At 43.2% G+C, this 18,797-nt stretch overlaps 2 protein-coding genes across 4 annotated transcripts in view; one reads left to right on the top strand and one right to left on the bottom strand.

Annotated features, from left to right (window-relative positions):
* Nucleotides 1-12,794, top strand: part of apba2b (amyloid beta (A4) precursor protein-binding, family A, member 2b) — a 78,832-nt gene extending 66,038 nt beyond the window's left edge. For 2 of the 3 annotated variants that reach the window (XM_046346176.1, XM_046346177.1), the window contains exons 6-14: nucleotides 489-634; nucleotides 4,379-4,414; nucleotides 5,757-5,843; nucleotides 7,867-8,052; nucleotides 9,573-9,752; nucleotides 10,121-10,333; nucleotides 10,510-10,629; nucleotides 11,608-11,748; nucleotides 12,001-12,794. In XM_046346176.1, coding sequence (XP_046202132.1) covers nucleotides 489-634; nucleotides 4,379-4,414; nucleotides 5,757-5,843; nucleotides 7,867-8,052; nucleotides 9,573-9,752; nucleotides 10,121-10,333; nucleotides 10,510-10,629; nucleotides 11,608-11,748; nucleotides 12,001-12,072 — 1,181 coding nt within the window. In that variant the 3' untranslated portion in view covers nucleotides 12,073-12,794. The remainder of the gene's footprint in view (nucleotides 1-488; nucleotides 635-4,378; nucleotides 4,415-5,756; nucleotides 5,844-7,866; nucleotides 8,053-9,572; nucleotides 9,753-10,120; nucleotides 10,334-10,509; nucleotides 10,630-11,607; nucleotides 11,749-12,000) is intronic. The other variant, XM_046346178.1, reaches the window with a different exon arrangement.
* Nucleotides 12,795-13,771: 977 nt separating this feature from the next.
* sord (sorbitol dehydrogenase) lies at nucleotides 13,772-18,338 on the bottom strand. Its single transcript, XM_046345083.1, has 9 exons — nucleotides 18,180-18,338; nucleotides 17,795-17,828; nucleotides 17,514-17,678; nucleotides 17,198-17,357; nucleotides 16,953-17,071; nucleotides 16,058-16,123; nucleotides 15,680-15,858; nucleotides 14,758-14,879; nucleotides 13,772-14,466 (listed from the first exon to the last, which is right to left on the bottom strand). Exons 1-9 carry the CDS (start codon nucleotides 18,231-18,233, stop codon nucleotides 14,301-14,303), a joined length of 1,065 nt encoding a protein of 354 aa, XP_046201039.1. The 5' UTR covers nucleotides 18,234-18,338; the 3' UTR covers nucleotides 13,772-14,300.
* Between the last annotated feature and the right edge of the window lie 459 nt (nucleotides 18,339-18,797).

Raw genomic sequence — 18,797 nt, 5'->3', positions numbered from 1 at the left:
CTAGTCTAAAGAAGGCCAGTTTTATTGCTTCTTAAATCAGAACAACAGTTTTCAGCTGTGCTAACATAATCGCAAAAGGGGGAATCAATTAGCCTTTTAAAATTATAAACTTAGATTAGCTAACACAACGTGCCATTGGAACACAGGAGTGATGGTTGCTGATAATGGGCCTCTGTACGCATATTCCATAAAAAATCTGCCGTTTCAGCTCCAATAGTCATTTACAGCATTATCAATGTCTACACCGTATTTCTGATCAATTTGATGTTATTTTAATGGACAAAAAATGTGCTTTTCTTTCAAAAACAAGGACATTTCTACGTGACCCCAAACTTATGAACGGTAGTGTAAGTATATGACCTTTCAACTCAGAGCTTAACTAGAAAAACACAGAGATTTCTTTGTTTTGCAAAAGAAATATGATCTAATAGCGTTTATCTTCTCCTGCTCCTTCGTTTCTCTGTCCATCCATTCTCCCTCTCTGTCAGTTCCGGGGCCCTGTGAGCCAGAAGATCTTATTGATGGCATCATCTTTGCTGCTAACTACCTGGGTTCCACCCAGCTGCTCTCTGAGAGGAACCCGTCCAAGAACATCCGCATGATGCAGGCCCAGGAGGCTGTCAGCCGGGTCAAGGTACGGACAGACAGCAGACAGGCCTTTCATCACACACGCACACACGCATGCACGCACGCACGCACGCACCCATAGACACACGCACACACACACACACACTGCACCACCGTTTCAAATCCTGCAAACAGCTTCCCTTCCTTCCTTTTCATATGGATGTTGTTTTTATCTGGTATATTTTCACTGTGACTCTAGGAACCGTTTTGGAAAATTCTGAGTGAAGGGTGTCTGATGTGTTTGTTTACACCCCAGGAGACTGTGTCCAATCTAGTAGGATTATTGCTACTGTACTGTAGGACACGCTGGTACTGTGTAATCATGTTCCTCCCCAGTGGGTTAGTTTACAGTCCTTTTAGCTCTGCTTACAACCCACGGTTTGATTTTTATACTGTCAGGATTTAATGATGCCCCTATAGAGGAAACAACCTTTAAGATATTCATCAATATGATTCTAGTATATCTTGAATAAACTTTATGTTCATGTTTCAGGCATATATAAAACCGGATGGAGACTTCAAAGCTGGTACAGAGTATTGACATAACCTCTGGAAACCTTTTTAATTAGTACTCTAAGTGGAACCTCTTGCTGTAGATAGTCTGCAATCTGGCAGACAGAAATACAGTTTTATAAATGGACTTCAAATGTGAGTGCAAGGTGCTGGTCTTTTTAATTCAAGTGAGATCCAGATTGGCCTATTAAATCCACATAGACGTCAACGCTGTTTATCTCCCCAGTCAGAGCAGTTTGATATTTTGCCAGAATTAGCAGTCCATTAGTGCTCCAGTTGGGTCAGATTGGGGTAAAGCATGTGTCACATGGTGTTGGTAATGGATTGCTGGCTCACAGAGGTTATGTTTCCCTTTCCATTTCCGTTCCCTTTTCTACATTTATCGTCTGCTATGAATACTGATGGGCAGCAGCCAGAGAGGATGGCCTTATTCAAAGCAGACTCCGCCACTGTGCATTCCAATCACTTCACTACTGGTTGGTTCTCAACTAGCTCTGGAGTTATGATTGCTTTTGGCAGTCTAGCTTTTAAAAGGCCATTTATGCAAGGGCCGTTTTCCCTCAGTCTGATAACAGTATGATCACAAATATAGTATTTGCACAGTATGCATTCCTATGCAATGAAATGTGTATGTTTTTGAAGGAGTTCATGTGTGCCGACCAATGTATTATTGAGACCATTGTTGAGACTATACATGACTATAGGAGCTATACCTATTGGATCAAAGAAAATACAACCCAAGATGATACACCAAATGTTCAAATAACTGTCCAGGCACAATACATTTCCTCTCCCTCTAATGAAAACATGTGCTGGGCTGTATAATGAATATTCTATAACCTAACTCACAGTGGTCCACTGGCACTTGGCTGGGATCTACTTTTAGGAACATCCACCTGTGGGCAAGGCCTGCCAGTCACTGCAGAGCAGAGATGGGAGTATATGTTAGCTCAGCGGGTCAGATTGGCCCACAGCTCAGTGACACAGCGGCACACTCTCCTGTCCTCCTGTCCCTTCCATCTGGCAGCTTTTGTAGGGACATTTGAGTCTTGAAGGCCCCTGCCTCCCTTCCACTGCTTCTGGGATCTGGCTCCATCCATCCCAGTGAAAAGAAATCCAATCTTTTTTTTCTTCTTCATTATCTTTATGTTGGCTGTTCAGCTGTGGAGGAGGCCATCGGGAAGCATGCCACTTGTTCTCTGCCCTCATCTGAGGAGGAACTACAGATGATGTGTTCTCTCCACATATGAATTGGCCATATGTCACTCTGGACGCAGGGGATTGGGCTCTTTTATGTGTTGGTAGCTACCATTTCTTCACACACCAACCCCTGAGCACTGGGACTGGGCAGGGTCCCTCTGTACCATTTTATAGTTCTCAGATCTTAGCCACACCAACAACAACCCACACACAGATTAATTACACTGCTGTCCACAATATTTAGTCCGAAGCTACAGAGAACAAAGTAAGCCAGACACAAATACACACACACACACACAAAAAATGTTTTCGTATGTTTTATTTCTACAGATATTTTTTGGCATGCTCCCATCATTTTGATGTAATATTTATGCAGCTTCATTGCCCACTCATTTTTCTGCCTGCCTTGATTTGATGCAGTAGATGTAGCTGGAGGACTCAGATGTCTGCTTTGCATTAGAAGGTGGAGGAGTAAATGTGTTACAAACAACCCAGGATCATCACCTCCCAAAGGCTGTTCTCTGCTCTGCTTCCAAATCAAATCAAATGTATTTATAAAGCCCTTCTTACATCAGCTGATATCTCAAAGTGCTGTACAGAAACCCAGCCTAAAACCCCAAACAGCAAGCAATGCAGGTGTAGAAGCACGGTGGCTAGGAAAAACTCCCTAGAAAGGCAGGAACCTAGGAAGAAACCTAGAGAGGAACCAGGCTATGAGGGGTGGCCAGTCCTCTTCTGGCTGTGCCGGGTGGAGATTATAACAGAACATGGCCAAGATGTTCAAATGTTCATAAATGACCAGCATGGTCAAATAATAATAATCACAGTGGTTGTCGAGGGTGCAGCAAGTCAGTAAATGTCAGTTGGCTTTTCATAGCCGATCATTAAGAGTATCTCTACCGCTCCTGCTGTCTCTAGAAAGTTGAAAACAGCAGGTCTGGGACAGGTAGCACGTCCGGTGAACAGGTCAGGGTTCCATAGCCGCAGGCAGAACAGTTGAAGTTCAACTGTTCATACAAACGCAAATAAACGGACTAGTTGCAGCATGCAAACATCCAACTTCCTCGACCCGACAGAGGTGTGATTATGCCCTCTGCTCTGTGTCTCAGCAAATGGTGAGGCAGCCATAGTAACGGAGTCAATCTGACTGATGATGGATGGGACTGGAACAGATGAACCAGTTTCAGCTCAGGGCTCACAAACATGTGTCTGGACTTCACCACACCCTCCTTCTGGTCCTGTGCAGTTGACATACATCGTTAAGGTCTTTTTGTGGGGTTCCGTGTTGGGAAAGGGGGATACCTAGTCAGTTGCACAGGAGGTGTGTGATTAACTGAATCTGAATCTTAACTGAATTAACAGAATCTGAATGAACTGAATCTGAATCAATTGAAATAACGGAATTGGTGTTTGTCAGTGTTTTCTGGTTAGCCACCCTACAGTAGGTTTCTCAATATGTTGTTTTTAGACCATTTGAAAACCACTCCGTCACCAACTGTCAGTTTTGACATCTCATTTCTCTAGGGGGATGGTGACTGATGTCAGTACAGGACTAAGTCATTGTGTTGCCTTAAATTACATGTCAAGTCATCTCAGGATGCTGGGCTCTGCTGTAATTCCTCACCATTTTCGGAAAGAATGTGTTGTGGACAGGAAAGGTATGCTGAGGATACCTTGCCTTGACTTCACATTTGAACCTGAAACCCTTTGACAGAGTATTTGCATATGCTACGCTCAAGTTCCCTTTTTACTTTGATATTTAGGTGTGGTATCAACTCATTTTTGCATGTCTTTATGATTTGCTGTATTCAAAAGGAAAATAGCAATCATGATCCTTTTAATTGCCGTTTTAATTTGTTTCTGCAGAACACAGCTGTGTCATCGCTCCTATCCCTTTACAGAGCAATGATACACCTGCTGTTTGGTTGAGTTATTGTCTCTTACTTTCTTTTACTTTCTTTACTTCCTGCCCTCTGTTTTTGCCGCTCCTCCCGTCCCGTGTCTGACGACCCTGTTCTGTCCCAACGTCTCCACCCAGAGGGTTCAGAAGGCTGCCAAAATCAAGAAAAAGGCGGTGTGTAAAAACAATCTGATCTGATAGGAACAGAGAGAGGGGCCACCTTGACTCCACCCTCACCCTCCGGCTCCCTGTTCCATCTGTGTGTTCCGTCTGTGTGTTCCGTCTGTGTGTTCCGTCTGTCTGTCTCACCCTGACACGCTCTGAGCCGTGGAGTGTGAGGAGGTGACTAGAGTTATGATGAGAATCTCCATAATCCCACTCCATCTGATTACCCTGCATGCATCACTGAGAGGCTGGACTGTGTGAACTCTGGGAACATCCCTGCAGCTTGTGCTCTGAAAATCAGAGCCAGCCAACGTGAAATCCATTGATGATATTGATGATGCAAAGAAATATTCTAGCCTCCACAGAATTACTACAAATTCTAATTAATACTATTAGACATATCATTAGACAAATTGCTTCATTATATATTGCATATTTAAAAAAACGTGTATATTCTGCTGCTCATTATACACACATCAGTACTTAATTAAATCACGTTTGATTTAGATGAATTAACTAACACGCAGTGTATGGTGATTAGCGTGAATGCAAACCCCATGTCCAGGACTGGTATTCACACACATTCGCTAGCTTGTAATGGCTTAGCTGCCTTGTTGCGCCTACTCTCATCTGTGCCGACTCTCAACACACCAACATCATGTCGGACCTATTGATGTAAAGCCCCAGAGCCAACCGGGTCACTCTGTGACTATATTGACCAGCCCTCACTGCTGTTGCCTCAAATCCCTTCCACTCTGCTCTGATGTGGATACTGACCCTGTCTGTCACAGAGATGGCTGTTTTTAATTCCACATGTATTCCATGCAGTCCTGCATGCGCAGTCACATGACCATTTATCATGAATTTATATTATTAGTCCCCATTGTATAGATATAGTAGCCTTCAGAGACCCATTTTGTGTGGAACAATGTGAGCATGACCACCACTCAATAAACAACAACAACATGCTATGGTAATGCTACTACCCAATCCTTTAGTAGATATCAATGTGTTACAATGTGTTAGAATTCCGATTACGAGATGGAATATGAATGTACATTTTATGGCTGTTCTCTATGGGTGTAGCCATAGTCCAGCACTGACTGAACACCTACTGTAAGCGTGCCAGGAGTCCGCTGGGGGCCCAACCTATAACACCATTACACGATTTATGAAATAGCTTTAAAACTGCTCTCAACAGGAGATTAAAGAGGACAGCCTGTTAACCGTGGGCCCTTGGTGAGCTCTCCTCAGTCCCCGGCCAGGGTGCTTAGAGAACGGGCACCCGGGCCGCTCTCTCCTGCCTCAGGGGGGACTCTGACACACCTGTCTCTCTTTTGTCTCCGTCCAGAGTCCAGAGGGAGACGCACAGACACTGACAGAGGTGGACCTCTTCATCTCCACCCTGAGGATCAAAGTGCTCAACGCAGACACACAGGTGAGTAGAGGTCCTGACTCCAGCCCTGACAGACACACAGGTGAGTAGAGGTCCTGACTCCAGCCCTGACAGACACACAGGTGAGTAGAGGTCCTGACTCCAGCCCTGACAGACACACAGGTGAGTAGAGGTCCTGACTCCAGCCCTGACAGACACACAGGTGAGTAGAGGTCCTGACTCCAGCCCTGACAGACACACAGGTGAGTAGAGGTCCTGACTCCAGCCCTGACAGACACACAGGTGAGTAGAGGTCCTGACTCCAGCCCTGACAGACACACAGGTGAGTAGAGGTCCTGACTCCAGCCCTGACAGACACACAGGTGAGTAGAGGTCCTGACTCCAGCCCTGACAGACACACAGGTGAGTAGAGGTCCTGACTCCAGCCCTGACAGACACACAGGTGAGTAGAGGTCCTGACTCCAGCCCTGACAGACACACAGGTGAGTAGAGGTCCTGACTCCAGCCCTGACAGGACCAATCCGATGCAGTGGGGCCATAGCCACGCAACTCCTCTCGGTGACTTTTGTGATGGATTTTGGATGATCATTTTATTTATTGAATCTTTTTCAAATCTGATCTCCCTCTGAGTGAGGATACAAATAAATAAACGTTAAAGGCAGAAAGTCTCTATGGACAGCTGTCAATAAAGTGGGATGTAGCAGGAAGATGAAAGCTGGCTTTAAACACTTTGTATCCCAACCCGTTTGATTCCCAATCCAATCCATCTGCAATAATACTTAGTCAGAAATCATCTCGACTCCAAAGCCTAATTATTTAGGACACACACACACACTCACACACACACACACACACACACACACACACACACACACACACACACACACACACACACACACACACACACACACACACACACACACACACACACACACACACACACACACACACACACACACACACACACACACACACACACACACACACACATAGCTTTGAACAGTAATGCAGTTATACATGAGGTACTGTGTAGCACTTTACTTTTGATGTCATGTCTTATGGCAACATAATGGGGAACAAGGTTGTCCAATGTGAGAGGTTCAGCTGCAGTGTTAACAGTGACGTCTCTGGTGTACAGACTAGAGTGCCAGCTGACTGACTGTGAACAGAATGTGTGTCCCTGTCGTTGAGTTGCAGTCCGACTGAACAGAACAGAACAGCAGTGTGTGGGCTGGCTGCCTGGCACAGCCTACTGTAATGTGCTGCAATGCAGTGTCTCTCCACTCCACTCCCTGCCTGGAACAAGGCTACCTGCTTCCTACAACCATCAAGATGGGAGAAGTCCGGTTTTATGGGGCTCTGTTGGTTAGTTGGTGAGAGGTTGAAATCAGAACTGCAGCACAATGACACTTTCATGTGATTTGTCTTATTTACTATACCAATTCGACCATTTCCTAGATGGAATAATGTCATATTTCATACACACTAAGAACATTTGGTGCCGCGAATAAAAATGTCCGTGCCTCGGTTCAGCCCCTGCTGTCTGTGTGTACCAGAGGGGATGAGAACATTGGAGAACCTCAGGTTGATTAGAGGTGTGATTCCTACGCCTCGGCCTGCTGCGGAGCATATGGACTGAGGGGACATGCATGGAGTCCTGCCACTCTGCTGAGGCTGCTCGCCATGAGAAAAGCGGAAGGTGTTGGGCGCGGCATGCACAGACACATTGGATCATTAATTCTGCTGACGGACTAATGATGTTTCGCTGAAGAGCGTGCAGGTCGGAGCTGAGCGTTCCCGCTCCTCCTCCCTCGCTACCAGACGCTCGTGTGAAGATAAGCACCTTGTCATACTTCGCCTGAGGCTTACAAAGCACACCATGTGTTTCTTTGACTCGAAGCGTCAACTGTAATACAGTAGATATTTTAGTATTTTTATTCTGTGTATTAGTACACCTGTTGCGGTGTGTTCGGTCGTCACGATGCCCTGTTTGTTGTTCACATGTATGCGTCTACGAGGGAAGGTACTAGTTGTTCCATGTTTGTTGCTGTGGTGGTGTACACAGGAAACTATGATGGACAACGCCCTGCGCACCATCTCCTACATAGCTGACATTGGGAACATCGTGGTGCTGATGGCGAGGCGCCGCATGCCGCGCACAGCCTCCCAGGACTGCATCGAGTCCACACCTGGAGCCCCAGAGGTCAAGAAACAGTACCGGATGATCTGCCACGTCTTTGAGTCTGAGGACGTAAGTGAATGCGTGTAAATGTCTGTGATCTGCCCCTTGAGGCTAATATCAAGTGGTAGAATGGATCAGGACCAGGTGAAAGGTTAGGCACAGGACATGTTTCTAAATGTCGAGGTAATGGGTTGTAACTGATTCAGAGATTAGTCGCAACAACACATTATGAATGACATGCTCACCAGGAACACCCTCTGACATGTTTTAAATAAGAATTTGTTTTTAACTGACTTGCCTAGTTAAATAAAGGTTAAATAACATTAAAAAGAAACGAAAAGATGATCCACCTCTGATAGGCCAGTCTCTCTGCCTGTCTCCTCCCCTTGCCAGCGAGCGTCTGCCCCTGCATTGCCGTTGTTCCTCTTAGTCGCCATTTCTCTATGCCTAATTAGCTGGTGTGATATAAAGGACAGAGTCTGAATGTTAACACATGAGTCATTTATCCTCAGCTCAGAAGTGACAATTCTATATTTCAACTATGCCTCTCCCAACAGTGTCTTCTTACTGTTTACCTATTGCCTGGTAGGCCTGATCCTTGATCTACAGGTCTGAATAAGGACAACAACTGGCTTTACTGTCCTCATTCGTTATGGGCAGGATTGACTGGGTTGTACCATGGTTTAGGTGTAGGGGATTCCTACAACTCAAATAGCAGGTTGTTTATATCGCCATGACATTTCAATCACTGGTTAACTGCCCCCCTGTCCCTCGGCCAGTGTAGATGTGTTGCCAATGTGTGATATGCTGTCTGTCACAGTAATACTGCCAATTTTCACCCATACCGCAGTCCAGGATGTGCTTCGTGTGTCTGTCAAAGCCCAGCATGCGGTTGAATGTCAGTTTGTTAACAGGGCAACCACAGCTTCCTTCCTTTGAAAACATATTATTCCTTAAAACTGCCTGAGGGAAGGTAGGAGGTAAATATAGGGAATTATAGGGAAACTGGGATAGAACCACCTCTAATATCATATGATATGCAATTAGATTACTCTCCTTTTCTTCTCTTTAGAGACACTTTTTACAATCAATACCTTTGCCATTTTATACGAAAAATGAAGAAATCATTGCACCAAGGCTACAGGCTTCATGATGCTTACTACTTTAGCTTTTCGAACATGTTTTGGTCCATTTATATGGTTTTATTCAATGATGCCAGGAGAGAAGCTAGTTGTCAGTAATGAAGACATGGCAAATAGGTTTTGACATTTAAATCCAATGTTTATTGGACCTCATATAGTACTTGGCAACAGTGAAGCAACTCCATGTTGCTCCACTGCGTTGATTCATACCACATAAATGAATATTGATCTGTATCCCCCAGTTGCTCTGTAATGTGATTCTCCCCATTGCTGTCACTATGACAGTGTATTGTCAGTGTATTGCTTCTCTGACAAATGCATAGCTGGTTTTATTATATAGAAATATAATTACTAGGAGGGGAAAAAGCCTCTCAGACCACAGCAATTTGACTCAAACACTCATTGGTAAATTCTGTTTTGTATCCTCTCTTCTCATTGGCTCTCCAGGCCCAGCTCATAGCCCAGTCGATTGGGCAGTCATTTAGCGTGGCTTACCAGGAGTTCTTGAGGGCCAACGGCATCAACCCAGAGGACCTGAGTCAGAAGGAGTACAGTGACATCATCAACACGCAGGAGATGTACAACGATGACCTCATCCACTTCTCAAACTCTGAGAACTGCAAAGAGGTTAGACTCTCATTTAACTGTATGAGGTAACTGTATCATGGTGCCTCAGATGCACTGTACAATCTACTTCTCTGAGGACTTTTGGATGCTCAGTCAGTGACCTCTTACTTAGGATGAAAGAGTCTCTGATGACCGGTGAGGCAGTCTAGTTCTGTGGAAGTACTGCACATGGACTGAGCCAATTACCAGAGAAGCTGACAGTGGTCTTATATCCATCTGGACCTCCTTCGTCCGCACGTTGTTTATGTTCTTCCCACTACACCATTATATTTCTCCCTGATTAATTTTTCTCCTGCCCACAATCGCTTTGACTTGAGGCACTCATCACACTCTATCTCTCTTTCTCTCGCTATTGGCTGGCTCCACAGCTGCAGCTGGAGAAGCATAAGGGAGAGATCCTGGGCGTGGTCATAGTGGAGTCTGGCTGGGGCTCCATCCTGCCCACGGTCATCCTGGCCAACATGATGAACGGTGGGCCGGCCGCCCGCTCCGGGAAGCTCAGCATCGGAGACCAGATCATGTCCATCAACAACACCAGCCTGGTGGGCCTGCCGCTCGCCACCTGTCAGGGAATCATCAAGGTGCATGGACAGGGACAGAGTTCTAGGAAAAGTCATTAGTGGTTATTATGGTGACATTGCATTCATTGTGTAACACTACATGAATTCTGCAATTTGATCAAATAATCCACTGACTAAACCCAGTGGAGGTTTCAGGACGCCCTCTGCTCTGTCTGACCACTGTGTTTGTCCATCAGGGCCTGAAGAACCAGGTGCAGGTGAAGCTGAACATTGTGAGCTGTCCCCCTGTCACCACCGTGCTCATCAAGAGACCAGACCTCAAGTACCAGCTGGGCTTCAGCGTCCAGAATGGGATTGTAAGTACGATCAGATCAGGCACTACATTTTAGCCCTGTGTGCAATGTCAAACCATGAACACATTACAGTAATGTTTTCATTCAAGTCATCACTCAACAGCAAAAGGCCTTGACCACTCTTCTTTTTGTCTGTTTTTGGAATACTGTGTTCTCCCGCGTAGGTTTAATAACACAGAGATAACAAACTGTGACTGGTTGAAAAATGTTTTTGATGAGATTCTGGACTACATCAATGTCTTTGTCCAATGGAACTTCAATTCCCTCAGGAGGATTTCAGCGGACGTTAACTGAATAGGAGAAGACAGCCCCGTCAATTATGTTTGTTTTCTCCTCTCAGCTGGTAGAGTCTAAAGAAACCAATTCTGAGGGAAATAATACCGTGTTTAAACGACATGACAGGTTGTTAGCCTATAGGTCTGTACGTATGTGATTTGCATCATGAGCGTTACAAGCTTTGGTGGAAAAAAAACATGCCGCATACACACGTGTTTTAGTGTGTTCCTCATACCACTTTATTCAAGTCTCTGCTGTGTTCAGGTTATCCTCTGGGGCACATTGCTTCTGTGACACAAATGGTCATCTCTTTAGAGCAATATTTATATAGCCTGATAATATTCCTTTAAAATCCAATAAGAAAAAAAGAAAAATAAATCCAGATGTAATTGCGGTTTTATCTCTTGTGGCTATCGTTGCACTGAGGCTGAAGCTAGATGCTTGCTACTGCATACAGATTAACCTCACAATGTCATTCACAGAGCTCAAATCCCACCCTGGCCTCTCCCTATCAGGATCACACGACCAAACCCATGAACTATCCTTGACATTTTAGCAATACAACTGTTCCAGCAGATTTAATGGAACAACGTTGCACCATTGCTTTATTCCCCTTTTAGAACTGCCCCTGTCTTGTTGCCCCTGGGGGTGAGTGACTGCCATGAAGGACAATATTCACCTTCTGTTTGTCATCTTCACCCACAGATCTGCAGCCTGATGCGGGGGGGTATTGCCGAGCGGGGGGGTGTCCGGGTTGGCCACCGCATTATTGAGATCAATGGCCAAAGCGTGGTGGCTACAGCACATGAGAAGATTGTCCAAGCCCTCTCAAACTCTGTGGGCGAGGTGAGGTTCCGTTCAGATACACACATAGAGTTCATAAAGGAGCTCAGAGGACACCACAATCAAATAGTATGAGAATTCACAAAACTAGATTACTGGCCGAGGCAGGAATGAGCATAATATGCATTCATCAATACAATCATTAGGCTGTAAGCATGTGCCTCTAAGCTTGATTATTTTCAATAAAGATAAAACAACAAGCGTTAGATGCAAGTGCCGAGCTAAATGTTTGTTTTCTGTCTTTTCCTAAACCAGATTCACATGAAGACAATGCCAGCAGCCATGTTCAGACTCTTAACAGGACAGGAGACTCCTATGTATATATAAACCAAGGACAGATCCCATTTTCGTCCACAGGGGAGCTGTAAGCGGTTGTTGTTTACAGTCCAGTTGGAGAGCTCTAGGTGGACAGGATTAGCAGACTAATGAGTGTCTGAGGATGGCTAGTGAGCCAAGGATTGTCTTTCTTACTGTTGTGTCGCTGACTTATCATTTATTTCCTCCATCTTTTCTGAGCTAACATTCATTCAACTGACACTCACGATACTTTGCTGATGTTAATACTAAAGAGGGTCATCTGGGCAGAAGGTGTTTATGTTATTTATTTGTGTTTTTTATTTTTTTGGACGCCTCACAATGTATATTTTTATATTCATATCAATGTCATATTGTACCTGCATATTGTTTCATTTAGTTCTCTTTGCTCTGTTTAATTTTCATGTAAATACATATTTTGCTAATGCGTCAGAAGTAATGGGGAAGGGTCATGGTTGCTTTGTAAATATTTATTGACTTTTCCTGCTGGTTTGATAGCAGGGAAGAGAGCCCTTGACCGCTAAAGGACAGTTGAAGTCGTATCGTGTCAATATAGTTAGATGGACAATAAAAGGGAATTTGGGAATGACTTGGGTAATATAATATTGTTTATATACAGTACCAGTCAATATTTTGGACACACCTACTCATATAAGGGTTTTTCTTAATTTTTTATTATTTTCTACATTGTAGAATAACAGTGAAGCTGGTTGAGAATGCCAAGTGTGTGCAAAGCTGTCAAGGCAAAGGGTGACTACTTTGAAGAATCTCAAATATAAAATATATTTAGATTTGTTTAACACTTTTTTGGTTACTACATGAATCCATGTGTTATTTCATAGTTTTGATGTTTTTACTATTATTCTACAATGCAGAAAATAGTAAACATAAAGAAAAACCTTTAAATGAGTAGGTGTGTGCAAACTTTTGACTGGTACTGTATATCAAGCCAATGCTAGCAGTAGAGGTTGTATGTTACAAAACGCCATATCCCTTCCGATTTGAACTTTTTCATTTTACATTAGTTCCACCTCGTCATGACAACAAGTCATGAGGTAAATGTTACTGACTAGTGTACAAGTGTTATTTTTAACTTCCTTATGTCAACACAATTTATTGGACAGCACTGTCTCTCACACATTTTAATAACAGTTAATTCCAAACTATTGAACTCAACATTGCATATTCTTTTGAAAATCAAACCAATGTATGAAACTTGAAAGGGTAGTTTCTACGTGTGCTATGTTCATCTTGTGTGTTTCACCCCAACAGAAACTCAGTTGAGTCGATTTGTGAATGTATTGTGTTGTAAGAACTGTGTCCATTGCCATAAACCGTATTAGAATGTCTGTACATAAAGAGAACTTTGTCTAGGATTGTGATCATAAGCGTCACGGTTAGTCACTGGAAACATCCCCACTTCTGCTGTGTCGGGCTTCAGCCTTGAGAGAAAGATGAACAAAGAATCCCACTGTGACTGAGGAAGCCTTACGACTGAGTATTGCTTTTAACATGCATTGTACTAAAAATTACATTGGAAAAATTAACTTTATCTGTGTGCATGCCTCATGATAGTATCAAGTCATTATGGCAAGATAACAATAAAATCTCAAATAAACCCCCATTTCTGTTTGATGACTCATTGGAATATATTTGTTTTACTGTGAATTGTGTCATTAGGTTTTATCAGTCAACAGTTTCACATAAACCATTTCCATTTTTAAAATATTTATTGTATGGACAGGAGATTGATTGCATTACAGTATGTGCAACACACTGGACTTGGCATACAACGTGTGAATTAGTCTCTACCTCCTCCTGGTGGCAGCAGCTAGGTACTGACGAGAGGACGAGACAAAAAATTAAAGTACAATATTTCTATTCATTCTGGTTTATAACAAGATTCTAAGGCTGTACTTAACAGTTTTGCCACTCAAAAGCAACTTGAAATCACATGATGAAAGCGAAAGCTGCTGTGAGCATAACATTTTGTCAAATCATATACTTAGATTCATACAGTAACGTCTCCAAATATCACATTTCAAGAGTGAAAGTTGCTGTTTGGGCAACAGGTAACCTGATTAAGATGTATACCTGAACATAATCTGACATTGAAATCAAACATTAAAAGTGTACAATAACATGAAGAAAAATAGACATAACAATAATCAACTGTTAGATCTACAGCGCTGTGGTTGTCTATACTGGCTCTCTTATTGGTCCTGGTGTTCCCAGTCCTCTTAGGGGTTCTGGTCAGTCTTGTCACACTTGAGCATGATTTTGACCCCTTGTCCCTGACGTGTGGTCTCGAAGGCCTGCACAGCCTGCTCTAGGGGGAACCGGTGGGTCACCAGGGGCGCCACGTTCACCTTCTTAGAGGCCAGCATCGCTATAGCCATTGGCCAGCTAGAATAAGAGGACACAAACACATGAACAGAAGAGTTATAAGACAACAGATAAACACAACTTGCTGCAATTGTTGGAACATTAGGGACCATATTCCTGAAGACCTCCCATTTTTGGGAAGGGCCTGTAAGTAAGCATTTCACTGTTATTCTACACCTGTTGATTACGAAGTATGTGACAAGTAAAATTTGATTTGAAGACCTACGTCCTGCGCTGGCTTCAGGGCACTTTTGTGTAAATGGAAACAACTTATTTTCTGTACCTAGTCAACGTGAGAGGAGGTTCACTCACGTGTTGCAGTAGCGGAAGACCCCTCTGATGTCCACCTCTCTGAGAGCAGCATTAAGCAGTGGGATAGTGGTCATCGCTGCACCCAACCCCACTAGAACCACCACTCCTCCAGGACGTGTAGCCTGGTGCAAGCATATATATATATATAGTACCAGTCATAAGTTTGGACACATACTCATTCAAGGGTTCTTCTTTATTTTGACTATTTTCTATACTGTTGAATAATAGTGAATGAAAATTACAGGCCTCATCTTCTTTTTAAGTGGGAGAACTTGCACAATTGGTGGCTGACTAAATACTTTTTTGCCCCACTGTATATATATTTTATATTTGAGATTCTTCAAAGTAGCCACCCTTTGCCTTGATGACAGCATTGCACACTCCTGGCATTCTCTCAGCCAGCTTCATGAGATAGTCACCTGGAATGCATTTCAATTAACAGGTGTTCTTTGTTAAAAGTTAATTTGTGGAATTTTTTTCCTTCTTAATGCGTTTCTCACTATTCCCCCATATGCCATGTCTTGAAATATGCAGACGGATTAAAAGCATGTTCACATTCGAATACTTCTGAGAGCCAACTTTCTCCGCCCATAACTTTTGGACTTTATAGCATTCCCAGAAAGCATGGATTATTGAGTCATTATTAGTTTTACACTTAAGACATGACTCTGTCGTTGTGCTGTAGAATTAGTGAATTTTGTCTCTTGTATAATAAATTCTATAGATCACGTTATACTGGATTAAGCGTACATTTTCGTTAACTGTAATCTCGTCAGTTAATCTCCAACATTCCCTCCATCTCGTACCAACATCAGTTCTTTGTCATGGTTCCAATAGTTTGTTTTTTTCTAAGAGAAAACTGCAACATTTCACAGTACAGTATTTCCATGGGCTCTAATATCACTCTTGTGGCTATACTTACATAAATGGCAGTTTGGACACTGCTCTCCACACCAGTGCACTCAATGGTAATATGAGGCTGTGCTTCCAGCATTCCCTCCACTCTCTTTGCCAGCTCCTCAGGCCCATCCTCTCTCTTCACAGTCAGAGGGAAGTCTGCTCCCAGCTCCTTCGCCATGACCAGGCGATCTGCTGACAGGTCTGAAACAGGAAGGACAAAAAGAATACTGTGGCAGTCCCTACTATATTGGGCCAGCACACAGTATTACTAATGTACCCACATTTATACCTTTTCACTTCGAAGCCCTTTCAAAAGAAGGAAGTCCCTGGTAGACCATTCCGATTTGAGTGAAACAAAATTGATCCCATAAAGAGTGTATTATTACACCCAGTGCCTTACCAGATATGACCACCTGTGAGGCACCCATAGCCTTGGCCACCAGCAGACAGACCAGCCCAATTGGTCCTGTGATAGGGAAAAGAGAAACGAGAGAGATGCTTATGTTGAATGTGGACGTGTTAATTGTTAGTTTGGACACTGCTCTCCATGCCGATGCACTCGATGGGGATATGAGGCTGTGCTAGTAATCTTACTGGATATTTTTCAATTTAGCTGGTCATTGTGAAACTGTGTGCATGAGGGCTAGAAGTGATGACATGAGGGGTCGGTATAGGAAATAGTACGTACGCCTTGTCTGAGCCAGAAGGGCCCATAGGGCAGGAGCCTATCGCCTGATTCAGTAGCTTGAGGCAGCTTGATGTAAAAGTACACTCCCTGGACAGGACGCTAGTGTATCGCAGGGCCTATATGGAAAATACATCTATCATTAACTAAAAAGCAAGAGCTGATCTTTATTTAACCAACCCTTTCATTCATTAATGAATGTTTAGGTATTTACATGTGTTAATGGTTTATAAAGCACGCTCACTTACCAGAAGAGTAGATTTGTTAAATATCAAGTCTGTTACTACATGTTTTTAAGTTCATTGGGTTTCCCCACTGTTATTATGCTGTGTCAACATGATTCTCACTTTTGTAACTAAACCACATTTTTTAATTTTCAAACTTGCATGGGCATGTTAGTGGAATGTAACAACCTCCATACTTCTAATTGGCTGTATATTCTGCAAAGTTACATTTAATTGTATTTCATTTGATTATGTCTTGTAGTAGTTGAATGACTGGACATAAAACCTGAATAGCTGCAACTGCAAAATTGTGTCACACTTCATGGGTCCAAGCTGCAGTAACAGCAAATAACAGTAACAATGAATGACAGCCGAGCTTTACCTACCTGCCCCACAGATCAGTACACTGCTGCCCAGGGTCACTCCAGCTCTGCGGCAGGCATGAATACCCACAGACAGGGGCTCAATCAGGGCCCCCTCCTCATATGTCACATTGTCAGGCAACCTATTCATACACAGAAACAGAGAGAACTTAAGCAATGTAGGTTTGTCATGTTACCCCCAATGTTCTACATTGCAGTATGTTGACAGTTATCTGTCCTTGTAGATAAAGTAGAAATAATGAACTCACTTGTAACAGAAGTTGGCACTGTGTTTGTAAAATCTGCACAAATTCCCATCATCAGGGGGTGTGGCACAGAAGAAGATGGTGGGGGAAAGATTGTAGTTTCCTGATTTGAAGAACTCATCCATCTCGCGAGGGACACCTGGCTCTACAGCGACTCGATCCCCTAATTATCCAACACAAATTAATAATTGACACAGATAACCCAAAGTTGCATTATCTGATCAATGTTTTTTTAAACTGATGAACTGCATTAAAAGCCAAACAGAACCTCATTGAATCAACTGAGTATTTCCTTCTCACATGCTTGCATAGTTCTTACCTTCTTTGAGGTTCTTCACTGCTGAGCCCACCTTCACCACCCGACCAGCAGCCTCATGCCCCAGCACCATGGGCTTCTTTACCACAAAGTCACCTATGCGCCCATTTTGCCAGTAGTGCACATCCGACCCACAGATCCCAACTGAATGCATCTGAAGCAACACCTCTGAATAAAGGAAAGACAAGCAATTGCTCCACGGGATACACCAACTGTACACAAAAAAAAAATGAAATGCAGAACTATACTGTACAAGCCGTCTGGATACTACATTGTTCCTATACCATTTGGACCTGGTTCAGGGATGGGTCGTTGTTCCTGTAAGAAATCAATCATCACAATTAGCCCGACCATTCAAATAATCAAACGCAATTATTTATCCGTTCATACTGGCATTCCCCCATGTTCACGAGTAGTGTCCCGCAACCAGCCATTTAAATGACCATTTATATTAAAGCATCTTGCTTTTACTTGTAAAGTTCAAAAGTCAGTCAAAATTGTTAATATTATAAATGGTCATTTATATGGCTAGTTCCGGGACGAAGCAATGCCATGAGCAGATGAGCTAACGAACGTTAGCAACTTTCTGATATTGACCGAAAGCTGCAGTTTTCATGAAATCTCGATCTGCTTACATCATCATGACATAGTTATAGACTACTTTATTACCAGTCTGAGGTCACCCTGGGAATGCAACACCACGGACAGGTTTTCTTTTTCCATGTTGTATTCACTCAAAGACAACTACGGTGTGAATAAAATCAGAAATCTTGTAAAATGCTTGTTTGGTCTGTGCAGGGCTCAAAGTGCATCTTCCTATTGCTAGGTGGGCAGTCGACAAAACAAAACATGTGATTGGCGTACGGTTGGAGAGAACATGCCATTATAGCAAAGAAGGGAGAGTCGAATTGAGCTATTCTTAAATTTGAACGAAAAGTGTATTGCTATTTCGTAACTATTTTATTAATCGAATCTGACTTATTCTAATGATTTATACGTTGATAATGGTGTAAGACTATAAAATGCCTGCGTCGCATTTGAGCTAACCCAGAGCGCTCTGATTTGTCACATAATTGCAGTGCCTGGTAAATGGACCAATCACAGGTCTTGTTTCCGGGGGCGGGAATGATGTTGAAAACACACAGGAAATGTTTCTATGGAGACAAATATTAAAGACGTCGGAATCGGTGGTCTGAATAAGACTCACCCACAGATAGAACAGATATTTCACCGGATGTATAAATGTGAAGAATCTTTGACTCAAATGTCTGTCCGTCTGCTTTGTAC

This window comes from Oncorhynchus gorbuscha, linkage group LG04 (assembly GCF_021184085.1).
Source record: "Oncorhynchus gorbuscha isolate QuinsamMale2020 ecotype Even-year linkage group LG04, OgorEven_v1.0, whole genome shotgun sequence".
NCBI classification, from domain to species: Eukaryota; Metazoa; Chordata; class Actinopteri; order Salmoniformes; family Salmonidae; genus Oncorhynchus; species Oncorhynchus gorbuscha.
This window is presented reverse-complemented; position numbering and strand designations above follow the sequence as displayed.